This window comes from Oncorhynchus mykiss, chromosome 13 (genome assembly GCF_057628025.1).
Source record: "Oncorhynchus mykiss isolate SJ-2025 chromosome 13, ASM5762802v1, whole genome shotgun sequence".
NCBI classification, from domain to species: Eukaryota; Metazoa; Chordata; class Actinopteri; order Salmoniformes; family Salmonidae; genus Oncorhynchus; species Oncorhynchus mykiss.
The window spans coordinates 30,245,295-30,260,573 of NC_143034.1; the positions used below are offsets into that span (position 1 = coordinate 30,245,295).

The window sequence follows — 15,279 nt, forward strand, 5'->3', positions numbered from 1 at the left end:
CACGGACCTGCCTAGTGTGTTCCTTGTTCTTCATGATGCTCTCTGCGCTTTTAACGGACCTCTGAGACTATCACAGTGCAGGTGCATTTATACGGAGACTTGATTACACACAGGTGGATTGTATTTATCATCATTAGTCATTTAGGTCAACATTGGATCATTCAGAGATCCTCACTGAACTTCTGGAGAGAGCAAAAGGTGGCGCTACAAAGTATTAACTTAAGGGGGCTGAATAATTTTGCACGCCCAATTTTTCAGTTTTTGATTTGTTAAAAAAGTTTGAAATATCCAATAAATGTCGTTCCACTTCATGATTGTGTCCCACTTGTTGTTGATTCTTCACAAAAAAATACAGTTTTATATCTTTATGTTTGAAGCCTGAAATGTGGCAAAAGGTTGCAAAGTTCAAGGGGGCCGAATACTTTCGCAAGGCACTGTATCGCACCTGTGCATTTTATTAAAAGACACTGATGTTCAGGATAACACGGTTTTCTATGAGTTGATAACTATTATTGAAAGGTGATGTGATGCAATCCAACTACATGGCTACTTCATCCTAATGTAAGCTAAATGCATTGGCTACAAATACTGCCGTGATAAATGTAATTATATAAAAATGCATAACAAACAGGAATATATACTCAATGAAATGAATACAGCATGTTAATATTGTTGTCACGCCCTGACCTGAGATATCTCTGTTTTCTTTACATTTTGGTTAGGTCAGGGTGTGACTAGGGTGGATACGCTAGGTTTTTCTATTGTCTAGGGGTTTTGTATTGTCTAGGGGTTTTGTATGTCTAGGGTTTTGTACGTCTAGGTATTTGTATGTTTATGGTGGCCTGATATGGTTCCCATTCAGAGGCAGCTATTTATTGTTGTCTCTGATTTGGGGATCATATTTAGGTAGCCATTTCCCCTTTGGTGTTTGTGGGTTCTTCTCTATGTGTTCTCCTGTCAGCACTCATTTGCATAGCGTCACGTTTTGTTATTTTGGGTAGTTTGTTCAGTGTTCGTTCTTAAAATAATAAAGAATGTACGCATACCACGCTGCGCCTATGTCTTCTTCGTAAAACGGACGTGACAATTGTTGATGTCTTTCTCTCTCCTTGCATGGGATTAGACAGATGAATAAAGGTTTAACATTTGTATTGTTTTTTCTGTGTCTGTGCATTAGTCCTTAAAGCACAGTCCATTCTACAAAATAGGTCATTCCCAAGTGAGGGAAATCTCAAGGAGATTAACCTCCAACATTCATAAACTTGTTCTTAACATGAGGGCAAATGTAGTCATTTTATACAGAGGACAGGACTTTACACGTTTTTGTTCCAGCCCTTTACTAATACTGAATTTCAACTTAACCGTGGTCTAAATGGAAGATTTCCCCACAGTGCAATCCCATAGGTTACAATCTCCTGAGAAATCTGCATGATAAACAATAACGTGGGTGAATCTATTTCTATCTAACATTGTGATGTTGCACACTCCTGAATAAAATCCTGGCATATGGTGGTTATCATGGTGGCTGGGAGGTTCCCAACCATATCTTGACATCTGCAGGGTGTCAGGGTGAGAGCTGGAACAAGCAGAGGCAAATGGGGGGGGGGGGGGGGGGGGGGGCGAAATTAACCTCACTGCTCAAATGACAGTGCTGAAGCCAAGTCACTGAAGCCACAACTACCTTTATTAATTTGTAGTCATTTTGTTAACAATTTTGCATATACTGTTTTACCTTGATCAGTTGTTTACAGTAAGAGTAGAATAACTTAGCCTCTAATTTGACCTAGTAACAACAAACCCAGTTGTGCAACACAATAGGGGAAGGGAAAGTAACAAGAGAATGTTAGCTAACGTTGACGTTACGTAAACAGACACGACATGCAGCTAGCTAGCAAGCAGGCTTGCTAAACAGACTCATCGACAGAATGCACAAATAACTTGGCTGGCTAGCAGGCATAGAATGAACAGAACACGGCTGGTTGCATTTCCTACATTTTTAATCAGATGTTGTAAAAGAACGTAACATGTCTGACCTCCAAACGGGTCAGGTGGGACTGTTTTCTCCTGCCAAGCCAATGCAATGGAGTAATATGCAATCAGGTGCCCACTTTAGTCCCCGAAAACACATTTGCTACAGTACATGTTTTTAGCTGGCTATCAAGTTCACCAATTCATTGATTTAAAAACTGTCTGGGGCTTCACAATTTACACATGGTTGAATCTACGATTAGGCCTAGTTAGTTTAGTTGTGCATCTCTAAACAGCCGATAAGCAGGACGAGAACGCCTATTAACGTTAGCTAGCTATCACGTATGATGTGTTCGCTAGCTAGCTAGCTAGCTTGGCAACGGGCTGATGAACAACAGTTAATCAACATTTGAATTGAAAATTCAAATCGCCCAATGAAAGCACCTTAGAAAGCAGCATTTGAAGGTACTTTGGGATTGGGACATACCAATTTTTTACATCCTGCCTAGAAAGCTGCCTCAAAAGGCAGCATCCTTGCCGATTGGGACACAGCCCAGGTCTGAGGCTCTGATGGGCTGATGTATTGGGTTAACTGGGATGGTAGAGCAGGTACAGTTGAAGTCGGAAGTTTACATACATCTTAGCCAACCAAATACATTTAAACTCAGTTTTTCACAATTCCTGACATTTAATCCTAGTAAGAACTCCCTGTTTTAGGTCAGTTAGGATCACCACTTTACTTTAAGAATATGAAATGTCGGAATAATAGTAGAGAGAATGATTTATTTCAGCTTTTATTTCTGTCATCACATTCCCAGTGGGTCAGAAGTTCACATACACTCAAATAGTATTTGGTAGCATTGCCTTTAATAAATTGTTTAACATGGGTCAAACATTTTGGGTAGCCTTCCACAAGCTTCCCACAATAAGTTGGGTGAATTTAGGTCCTTTCCTCCTGACAGAGCTGGTTTAACTGAGTCAGGTTTGTAGGCCTCCTTGCTCGCACATGCTTTTTCAGTTCTGCCCACAAATGTTCTATATGATTGAGGTCAGGGCTTTGTGATGGCCACTCCAATACCTTGACTTTGTTGTCCTTAAGCCATTTTGCCACAACTTTGGAAGTATGCTTGGGGTCAATGTACATTTGGAAGACCCATTTTCGACAAAGCTTTAACTGATGTCTTGAGATGTTGTTTCGATATATCCACATAATTTTCCTCCCTCATGACGCCATCTATTTTGTGAAGTGCACCAGTCTCTCCTGCAGAAAAGCACCCCGACAACATGATGCTGCCACCCCCGTGCTTCATGGTTGGGATGGTGATCTTCAGCTTGCAAGCCTCCCCCTTTACCTCCAAACATAACGATGGTCATTATGGCCAAACAGTTCTATTTTTGTTTCATCAGACCAGAGGACATTTCTCCAAATAGTACAATCTTTGTCCCCATGTGCCGTTGCAAACCGTAGTCTGGCTTTTTTATGGTAGTTTTGGAGCAGTGGCTTTTTCCTTGCTGAACGGCCTTTCAGGTTATGTCGATATTGGACTCGTTTTACTGAGGATATAGATACTTTTGTACCTGTTTCCTCCAGCATCTTCACAAGGTCCTCTGCTGTTGTTCTGGGATTGATTTGCACTTTTCGCACCAAAGTACGTTAATCTCAAGTAGACCGAACGAGTCTCCTTCCTGAGCGGTATGACGGCTCTGTGGTCCCATGGTGTTAATACTTGCGTACTACTGTTTGTACAGATGAACGTGGTGCCTTCAGGCGTTTGGAAATTGCTTCCAAGGATGAACCAGAGGTCTACAATAATTTTTTTGAGTTCTTGGCTGATTTCTTTTGATTTTCCCATGATGTCAAGCAAAGAGGCACTGAGTTTGAAGATATGACTTGAAATACATCCACTCCAATTGACTCAAATTATGTCAATTAGCCTATCAGAAGCTTCTAAAGCCATGACATAATTTCTGGAATGTTCCAAGCTGTTTAAAGGCACAGTCAACTTAGTGTATGTAAACTTCTGACCAACTGGAATTGCGATACAGTGAATTATACATGAAATAATCTGTCTGTAAACAATTGTTGGGAAAATTACTTGTCATGCACAAAGTAGATGTCCTAACCGACTTGCCAAAACTATAGTTTGTTAAACAAGAAATTTGTGGAGTGGCTGAAAAACGAGTTTTAATGACTCCAACCTAAATGTATGTAAAATGTAAACTTCCGACTTCAACTGTATATTGATGTGGTTAAAAAATATATGAACTGTTTAAGGGGAATAGTGGCCCAGGGATAATATCACTTGCTCTCTACCTGACAATTGGTCCTTTATCTAAAATACATTGCCTATAGAAAGTCTACAACCCTTTGAACTGTTTTCGCATTTTACTGCGTTAAAATGTAATCTATAAAGTGATTCAATTATCATTTTTAACCTACAGATCTACACGACCTACTCCACATTTTCAAAGTGAAAGAAAGTTACAGAAAACTTTTCTGACCGGGACTGGGGAGTTTGTTAGGATCAAGAGAAATATTAAAGGAGCAAAGCCCAGGTAAAGAAGTTTGAGGAAATCTCAGCTCAGTCTTCTGATAACCTAACCCTGGGATAGGGTTGTATTTTTCTGAGACAAGAGCCTGTTGAGTGATCATGAGTGGTCTAGTCTCAGTCCTGTCTTAAATATCCTGACTTTAAATATCACTGTCCATCAATGATCCTCAAACAAATTTGCTGAGCCTGTGCAGTTCTGACAAAAACAATGCATATATGTTGCCCTACGAGTTGTGCAAAGATGGTAGATCCTTAATGAAAATGCAATGGCTGCCAAAGGTGCTTCCAACAAGTATTAACTCAATTGGATAGAGACTTATCCAATTATGATATTTCAGTTTTTGTTTTAGTTGGACAATTTTCTAGAACTTTCTTTCACTGCGGAAAAACTATTTTAATACATTTTTAGATCAAATCTTAAGGCAGCAAAATGGGAAAGTTCAAGTGCTTGTAGACCTTCTGTAGACACTGTAAGTGTTCCCATTGTAATTCTGTGGATCAACATGAGCGATAATTCAAAGTGATGAAATGGACAGCAATCAAATACAAACGAGCACCGTCTGTCCCTTGATCACAACACGCTTTTCAACGCCATCACCTTGGAGGATCTGTAAGTCGCTTTGGATAAAAGCACACGCTAATAGCCATACTGTGTCTATTGGCACAAAATGGACGTGGTCAGATCAATGAAAACACTTCCATTCCACCACACACTAAAACACCCAAACAAATTCAACCAATCAATCAAAAGATGATCCAATCAAGACACAAGCAAAACACAGTTTCCCATTAACATCATTGTAACATTATAACATGCTGACTCACCCCTGTAGTTCCTTAACAGACATGGAGATCTTGAGGTTGTGTCCCAGAACATGGAGGGCTGTGAGGATGTCGGCCCACTGGACCATCTCCCCCAGGGGACCTCCCTTCAGGACCTTGGGGCTGAACACATCCCCTGACTCCTCTGTCAGGAAGCCCACGTGCACCAGGATCTGGGGGGGGAAATAATAAATGTTAATTTATCAACTTTTTTATACATCATTACTTTAAATAAAACAGAAGAATAAAACCTGAGATAACACATAAATATAATGAATTAAAAAAAATATATATATATGTGTAGGAGAGATCAGTGGTGAAGTCTACATGTTACAGACGTACGATTGTGATGGCTCAGTTGGAGAATTTCTATAATGGTACGCAATGTACACATCTGAAGAGATGTCAAACATCCAACCTCAGCCGTAATGCATGGTTTTGTAAATGTCAGACATGAACACGTGTTCAATCTTCACAGTGTACTAGACGTAGCCAGTCAGTCATTGCTGGCATACACAGAACAGACACTGAACGCTAGCATGCACAGAACAGACACGGAACATCTGCATACATTAGATCAGTGTTCCCCCAACTTCTCGAGTACCCCCAACAGCACACATTGTTGTTGTAGCCCGGGACAAGCACACCTGATTCAAATGTTCAACTAGTCATCAAGCCCGCAATGAGTTGAATCAGGTGAGTTGGTCTGGGGTTAGAACAAACGTGTTCTTTTGGTTACTTGAGAGAGGGCTTTAGTGATCAGCCATCCAACTAGCCTTAATAATATATTTGACTTGGTTCTCTAAGTACCAGACATGAACACATGTTCATCCTGCTAGCAATTCTGAATAAGGGAGGTGCATAAAGATGGCAGCCCCCAGGTACTTACCACAAATGCCTTGTTTGCTAATTTGAATTGAATTTGAATTGACCACACCCCACAGGAAGCAGAATTTGAATGGAATTGGAATTGGAATTTTATTCAATGAATTCCAAATGGATTTTGGCTATTCAAATGGATATTATATATGTGAACACAACACTATACAATGTTAATTGTATGCTATCATATGACTTAAATATTCTAAGATAATTTTGCAGGTTGTCTATAAATCATTCATACTTCACAAAAAACTAGTCAGAAACATTTCCCAGAATGCATTAGATAAAACCAAACACTCCAGAATGGAAGGGAACAACCTAACATCTCATGACAAACATTGTTATAATAAAATACATCTATGAGTGATAATCTTTTAGATTTTTTAAAATAGTGTCTGTATTTCTTAAGTATTAATTGACATTTTCTTTGGGTAAACATGTGTCAAAGGAATTACTTTTCATGTTTCATTTTTCATGTTAAATTTCTTTGAATAGCTTTGAATGAAATTCAACTTCCTTTCATTCAAATAGAATATAAATTATGTTTTCGGTGTGGTGTGTCCAATTTAAATAGAAATAGAAATTTCAATTCACAGGTTGAATTGAATTAAATTAACCCCAACCCTGCCTCCTAGTGTATTAGAAATCAAGAAAACATATATATCAGTTCAGAACCCAACTGTAGCTGTAATAATACATCTAATACAGTAATTAGCATCAGACACACATCCTCAATCTATCAAATATTTTCTGTAGAATTTCTATAGTGTTCAATAGACAACGGACATCTAGACAACGGACATCTGTCTACATAACTGTTAATCATACATCCGACTCTCGCTGTAATAAAACATGCTTCTGTTATACTACACTATGGTATCAGAGACAGAACACATCCCTACTGTGTATTGGACAGAGGCTGCATTCCAAATGGCTCCCAAATCCCTGCATAGTGCACTACTTTTGACCAGGGCCCATAGGGCTCGGGTCAAAAGTTGTGCACTATGCAGGGAATAGGGAGCCATTTTGGATGCAACCCAGAGTCGGTCATGTCAGAGAGGTGCTGTGCAGAGTAATTCTGACGCGCTAACACAGCATGAAAAGCCCTTCTGCCCCAGATAGACATACTGAGACAAACTTTCACTGGCTTTTACATAATGAGCTTATGAGAGTGGTGAGTTTGTGTGAGTGTGTATATGTGTGTATGAGGTGTGAGAGAGAGTGTGTGTGTGTGTGTGTGTGTATATGTGAAACAGAGTGGTTGTGTGTGTGAGTGTGTAAGTGCATGTATGTGTGTATGTGTGAGAGCGAGAGAGTGTGTGTGTGTGTGTGTGTGTGTGTGTGTGTGTGAAAAAGAGAGTGTGTGTGTGTGTGTGTGCGTGTGTGAGAAAGAGAGAGTGCGTGTGTGTGAGAAAGAGCGTGTGTGTGTGAGAGTGTGAGGGTGTACAGTGCCTTGCGAAAGTATTCGGCCCCCTTGAACTTTGCGACCTTTTGCCACATTTCAGGCTTCAACATAAAGATATAAAACTGTATTTTTTTGTGAAGAATCAACAACAAGTGGGACACAATCATGAAGTGGAACGACATTTATTGGATATTTCAAACTTTTTTAACAAATAAAAAACTGAAAAATTGGCAGTGCAAAATTATTCAGCCCCCTTAAGTTAATACTTTGTAGCGCCACCTTTTGCTGCGATTACAGCTGTAAGTCGCTTGGGGTATGTCTCTATCAGTTTTGCACATCGAGACTGAAATGTTTTCCCATTCCTCCTTGCAAAACAGCTCGAGCTCAGTGAGGTTGGATGGAGAGCATTTGTGAACAGCAGTTTTCAGTTCTTTCCACAGATTCTCGATTGGATTCAGGTCTGGACTTTGACTTGGCCATTCTAACACCTGGATATGTTTATTTTTGAACCATTCCATTGTAGATTTTGCTTTATGTTTTGGATCATTGTCTTGTTGGAAGACAAATCTCCGTCCCAGTCTCAGGTCTTTTGTAGACTCCATCAGGTTTTCTTCCAGAATGGTCCTGTATTTGGCTCCATCCATCTTCCCATCAATTTTAACCATCTTCCCTGTCCCTGCTGAAGAAAAGCAGGCCCAAACCATGATGCTGCCACCACCATGTTTGACAGTGGGGATGGTGTGTTCAGCTGTGATGAGCTGTGTTGCTTTTACGCCAAACATAACGTTTTGCATTGTTGCCAAAAAGTTCAATTTTGGCTTCATCTGACCAGAGCACCTTCTTCCACATGTTTGGTGTGTCTCCCAGGTGGCTTGTGGCAAACTTTAAACGACACTTTTTATGGATATCTTTAAGAAATGGCTTTCTTCTTGCCACTCTTCCATAAAGGCCAGATTTGTGCAATATACGACTGATTGTTGTCCTATGGACAGAGTCTCCCACCTCAGCTGTAGATCTCTGCAGTTCATCCAGAGTGGTCATGGGCCTCTTGGCTGCATCTCTGATCAGTCTTCTCCTTGTATGAGCTGAAAGTTTAGAGGGACGGCCAGGTCTTGGTAGATTTGCAGTGGTCTGATACTCCTTCCATTTCAATATTATCGCTTGCACAGTGCTCCTTGGGATGTTTAAAGCTTGGGAAATCTTTCTGTATCCAAATCCGGCTTTAAACTTCTTCACAACAGTATCTCGGACCTGCCTGGTGTGTTCCTTGTTCTTCATGATGCTCTCTGCGCTTTTAACGGACCTCTGAGACTATCACAGTGCAGGTGCATTTATACGGAGACTTGATTACACACAGGTGGATTGTATTTATCATCATTAGTCATTTAGGTCAACATTGGATCATTCAGAGATCCTCACTGAACTTCTGGAGAGAGTTGCTGCACTGAAAGTAAAGGGGCTGAATAATTTTGCACGCCCAATTTTTCAGTTTTTGATTTGTTAAAAAGGTTTGAAATATCCAATAAATGTCGTTCCACTTCATGATTGTGTCCCACTTGTTGTTGATTCTTCACAAAAAAAATACAGTTTTATATCTTTATGTTTGAAGCCTGAAATGTGGCAAAAGGTCGCAAAGTTCAAGGGGGCCGAATACTTTCGCAAGGCACTGTATGTGTGTGTATGTGGTGTGAGAGAGTGTGTGTTTATATGTGAAACAGAGTGTGTATGTGCATGTATGTGTGTATGTGCGAGAGCAAGAAAGTGTGTGTGTGTGTGTGTGTGTGTGTGTGTGTATGTGCGTGTATGTGTGTATGTGTGAGTGTGTGTGTAAGAAAGAGAGTGTGTGTGTGATTAACAGCCCTTTCTCCACTCAGCGGGGCACACCTCATTAAGTTCCTGGAGGCTGTTTTACCCTCGTCTCTCTCCCTCCTCTCTCTCTCTCCCCCTCTATCTCTCCTCTCTCCTCCTTTCTCTCTCTCCCTCTGCTACCCCTTTTTTTTCCCCTCCTCTCATCCTCCCTTTTCCTCTCTCTGTCCTGTGTGTGTGTTGCCTGAGTCACTGTCTAATCATGTGCTAAAAGTCACATAGTCAGTCAGCGGCTGGCAGGATGCTAAACAACAACACTGGCACACACCACCACCTTCTCCTCCTCCTCCTCCTCCTCCTCTAGCCATCTCCCGTCAGATTGTACGAGCGCCAGAACGGAGGGAACGGAATTCAAAACAGTGGAATTAATGATCCTGACGAGATTGATTTGTCTCATTAATAAGCAAACGATTTCACACTCCTGGTCGCCCAGGTCAAATTAAAAAGTAGTCTGTTATTAAAAAGTAATTAGGATGAAAACAAGAATACACAGCGGCCTTCAAGGACTGGAGATGGAAATAGATTCTGAAATAGACACACAGTAAAACACAGACCCAGAGAAACATCCCTGCCATAGACAAACTTCAAAACCAGCTCATACCAGTTCTCCATGTCTCATCTCTGCTGGCTTCTAAGCACCTATATGTGTGCGTGTGTGTGTGTGTGTGTGTGTGTGTGTGTGTGTGTGTGTGTGTGTGTGTGTGTGTGTGTGTGTGTCGAGAGAGTGTCTATGGGTTGCATAGCGAATCAAGCGCCAGCAAAAACGCGACTGGTATGAAATTAAATATCACCCTGAATTAATAAGCTTTCTATATTAAATGTGTGCTTCATAAAAAAGTTAAGCGCAATTAAATTACAGTTTGGGTGGCAGATGGCAGATGGCTTCGGCCCCGAGAATACCTTTGGCCAAAATGGGGGATATCACGCAGATCTGGCAACCACGCCCTAATGCAGAAACACTGGTGTGGAGGGAGGAATTTCACAGTTCACACGCTGGCAACAGCACTCCATTGCTGAGTGAGGAACCTATTGGGTTGGCTCTGGTAGTGCTGGTGTGGTACTGTAGAAAAACGGGATTGAACTTTTGGCTAATGGGTAGCATTCATCTCAATTTGCCAAGGTTAGTTCCCCTCCATTGAAGTAAAAATGGGAGGCAGCTTTATGAAACATACTGGAATGATGTTGGAAACGTAACCTTGATATTTTACCGTGAATTAGGTTCTCTGTTGAAAAGGGAGTCTGCAGTGATTCTCGAAGGTTGCATGTTCATGCCGTAACGCCTCGACACCGCCGACAGCGTCGTTGCGTTTTGGTGCACCAGAAGTACATTCATTTCCAATGGAACGCTGCGTTTGGGTTTCATCAAAAGTACGTGTTGAACTGTACGCGTCGACGGATTGACAGAAATGGTAGCAGAAGGTGAATGTTGAACTTTTCCAGATGATGCTGAGTATTATTTTGCACAGTGACGCTAATCGGTGTGATCGAGGTGTAAGATCCGAAATGACACATTTGCCACCTATACACAGCTGCACGCATACCCACACAGAGACACAGTTATCTCCCCCCTGTGACCCCTAAGGAGTCTGAACACGCATACCCACACAGAGACACAGTTATCTCCCCCCTGTGACCCCTAAGGAGTCTGAACACGCATACCCACACAGAGACACAGTTATCTCCCCCCTGTGACCCCTAAGGAGTCTGAAGACGCATACCCACACAGAGACACAGTTATCTCCCCCCTGTGACCCCTAAGGAGTCTGAACACGCATACCCACACAGAGACACAGTTATCTCACCCCTGTGACCCCTAAGGAGTCTGAACACGCATACCCACACAGAGACACAGTTATCTCACCCCTGTGACCCCTAAGGAGTCTGAACACGCATACCCACACAGATACACAGTTATCTCCCCCCTGTGACCCCTAAGGAGTCTGAACACGCATACCCACACAGAGACACAGTTATCTCACCCCTGTGACCCCTAAGGAGTCTGAACACGCATACCCACACAGAGACACAGTTATCTCACCCCTGTGACCCCTAAGGATTCTGAACACGCATACCCACACAGAGACACAGTTATCTCACCCCTGTGACCCCTAAGGAGTCTGAACACGCATACCCACACAGATACACAGTTATCTCACCCCTGTGACCCCCCCAAGGAGGGAGTCTGAACACGCATACCCACACAGAGACACAGTTATCTCACCCCTGTGACCCCCCTAAGGAGTCTGAACACGCATACCCACACAGAGACACAGTTATCTCACCCCTGTGACCCCCCCTAAGGAGTCTGAACACGCATACCCACACAGAGACACAGTTATCTCACCCCTGTGACCCCCCCTAAGGAGGGAGTCTGAACATGTATATGGAGGTATCTGTTTATACAGTGGACTTCTGCCACTCACAGAGGGTCTGTGTTTGTGGGCACACGTACGTGTGAACATTTGTGCGTCCATTGCGTCTGTGTCTCAGTCTAACAGCAAAAAAGGACCCAAGGAACGAAGCAGGACGAACACTCTCGACACCAGAGAACCACAGTGGATCCAGAGGCAAAGACACCTACGAGACAGACGGTGGAGGAACAGAGAACAACTCGCGTTCAACTCATCTACCTGCTTCCCTGTACTCTTACACACCATCTTACCACCTACACACACCGCTTCACCTTCTATGGTGTTAAATCAACATCCCCCTCATCTACCTGCTTCCCTGTACCCTTACACACCATCCTACCACCTACACACCCCGCTTCACCTTCTATGGTGTTAAATCAACTTCCCCCTCATCTACCTGCTTCCTTGTACCCTTACACACCATCCTACCACCTACACACACCGCTTCACCTTCTATGGTGTTAAATCAACTTCCCCCTCATCTACCTGCTTCCCTGTTCTCTTACACACCATCTTACCACCTACACACACCGCTTCACCTTCTATGGTGTTAAATCAACTTCCCCCTCATCTACCTGCTTCCCTGTACCCTTACACACCATCTTACCACCTACACACACCGCTTCACTGTCACGGCCTGGCCTTAGTATTCTGTGTTTTCTTTATTATGTTGGTTAGGCCAGGGTGTGACATGGGTGATTTATGTGTCTTGTTTTGTGTAGGGTGGTTCTCAATCAGAGGCAGGTGTTTATCGTTGTCTCTGACTGGGAACCATATTTAGGCAGCCATATTCTTTAGGTATCTTGTGGGTGATTGTTCCTGTCTCTGTGTTTTGCACCAGTTAGGACTGTTTCGGTTTTTCCACGTTTTCTTATTTTGTATAGTGTTCACGTTTTCATCTTTCATTAAAGCTGTTTATAAATAACCACGCTGCATTTTGGTCCTCCTCTCCTTCCCAGGAAGAAAACCGTTACATTCACCTTCTATGGTGTTAAATCAACTTCCCCCTCATCTTGCACTCTCAGCGTCCCTGCTACAATATAATTGGCATAGTCTCTAATAGTGTCACGTTCTGACCTCTATTTCTGTTGTTTTGTATTTATTTAGTATGGTCAGGGCGTGAGTTGGGTGGGCAGTCTATGTTTGTTTTTCTATGTTTTGGGGCATTTCTATGTTTTCGGCCTAGTATGGTTCTCAATCAGAGGCAGGTGTCATTAGTTGTCTCTGATTGAGAATCATACTTAGGTAGCCTGGGTTTCACTGTGTGGTGGTGGGTGATTGTTCCTGTCACTGTGTTTGGTGTCACAGGATAGGACTGTTTTGCGTTTTCACATTTCTTGTTTTTGTTAGTTTGTTCATGTGTAGCGATTTTATTAAAACATGAATAACCACCACGCTGCGCTTTGGTCCGCTTCTCTTCCTCCTACAGACGAACGCCCTTACAGAATCACCCACCACAACAGGACCAAGCAGCGTGTCAACAAGCAGGAGCAGCAGGAGAAGCAACAGCGGCTGCAGGAGATACGTAGTAAGGAATTCTGGACATGGGAGGAAATCCTCGACGGGAAAGGACCCTGGGCTAAGCCAGGAGAATATTGCCGCCCCAAGGCCGAGCTGGAGGCAGCAAAAGCAGAGAGGCGGCATTCTGAGAAGCAAGCACGGCGGCGCGGACGGAAGCCCGAGAGTCACCCCCAAAAATTTCTTGGGGGGGGGCACAGGGGGAGTGTGGCAGAGTCAGGAGTCAGACCTGAGCCAACTCTCCCCGTTTATCGTGAGGAGCCAAGGAGGAGCTCAGAACCAGAGCTGGTGTTGGAGGTGAGCGAAGCAGAGACTGTGAAGGAGTTAATGGGGAAATTGGAGGAGAGTGATATGAGGGACTTGCTGGTTTGGTGCATGAGGCACGACATTCGCCCGACGGAGCGTGTCAGGGATTTAATGGCACCGGGGTCAGCTCTCCATACTCATCCTGAGGTGCGTGCGAGGGGTCTGGTGAAGACTGTGCCAGCCTCACGCACCAGGCCTCCTGTGCATCTCCCTAGCCTTGCACGTCCTGTGCCATCTCAGCACTACAGTGCTCCTAGCAGTGCTAACTGTGGCGGGCGTGGTGCTGGTCAGGCACCGTGTTATGCAGTTGTGCGCACGGTGTCCCCAGTACGCGTGCTTAGCCCGGTGCGCTACATCCCAGCTCCCCACATCTGCCGGGCTAGGGTGAGGATCCAGCCAGGGCGGTTAGTGCCAGCCCTGCTCTCAAGATCTCCAGTACGCCTTCACGGCCCGGTCTATCCGTCACCACCTCCACACCCCAGCCCTCCGGTAGCAGCTCCCCGCACAAGGCTTCCTGTGCGTGTCCTCGGCCCAGTACCACCAGTGCCAGCACCACGCATCAGGCCTACAGTGCGCCTCGCCTGTCCAGCACTGCCGGAGCCTCCCGCCTGTCCGGCGCCATCGGAGCTTCCCGTCTGCCCAGCGCCATCTGAGCTTCCCGTCTGCCCAGCGCCATCTGAGCTTCCCGTCTGCCCAGCGCCATCTGAGCTTCCCGTCTGCCCAGCGCCATCTGAGCTTCCCGTCTGCCCAGCGCCGCCAGCGCCGCCCGTCTGCCCAGCGCCGCCAGCGCCGCCCGTCTGCCCAGCGCCGCCAGCGCCGCCCGTCTGCCCAGCGCCGCCAGCGCCGCCCGTCTGCCCAACGCCGCCAGCGCCGCCCGTCTGCCCAGCGCCGCCAGCGCCGCCCGTCTGCCCAACGCCGCCAGCGCCGCCCGTCTGCCCAGCGCCGCCAGCGCCGCCCGTCTGCCCAGCGCCGCCAGCGCCGCCCGTCTGCCCAGCGCCGCCAGCGCCGCCCGTCTGCCCAGCGCCGCCAGCGCCGCCCGTCTGCCCAGCGCCGCCAGCGCCGCCCGTCTGCCCAGCGCCGCCAGTGCCGCCCGTCTGCCCAGCGCCGCCAGTGCCGCCCGTCTGCCAGGAGCCGCCAATGCCGCCCGTCTGCCAGGAGCCGCCAATGCCGCCCGTCAGCCAGGAGCCGCCAGTGCCGCCCGTCTGCCAGGAGCCGCCAGTGCCGCCCGTCTGCCAGGAGCCGCCAGTGCCGCCCGTCTGCCAGGGGCCGCCAGTGCCGCCCGTCTGCCAGGGGCCGCCAGTGCCGCCAGTAAGCCAGGGGCCGCCAGTAAGCCAGGGGCCGCCAGTGCCGCCAGTCAGCCAGGGGCCGCAAGTAAGCCAGGGGCCGCCAGTGCCGTCAGTCAGCCAGGGGCCGCCCGAGCAGCTGCCCCTCTGTCCAGAGCAGCTGTCGCCCCTCTGTCCCAAGCTGCTGTCGCCCCTCTGTCCCGAGCAGCTGCCGCCCCTCTGTCCCGAGCTGCTATCGCCCCTCTGTCCCGAGCTGCTATCGCCCC

General features: G+C 45.6%; 1 protein-coding gene across 1 annotated transcript in view; it reads right to left on the reverse strand.

Annotated features, from left to right (window-relative positions):
- Positions 1–15,279, reverse strand: part of LOC110485942 (alpha-1,6-mannosylglycoprotein 6-beta-N-acetylglucosaminyltransferase B) — a 170,811-nt gene that overhangs the window by 72,018 nt on the left and 83,514 nt on the right. Inside the window, exon 8 of the mRNA XM_036940613.2 lies at positions 5,346–5,515. Coding sequence (XP_036796508.2) covers positions 5,346–5,515 — 170 coding nt within the window. The remainder of the gene's footprint in view (positions 1–5,345; positions 5,516–15,279) is intronic.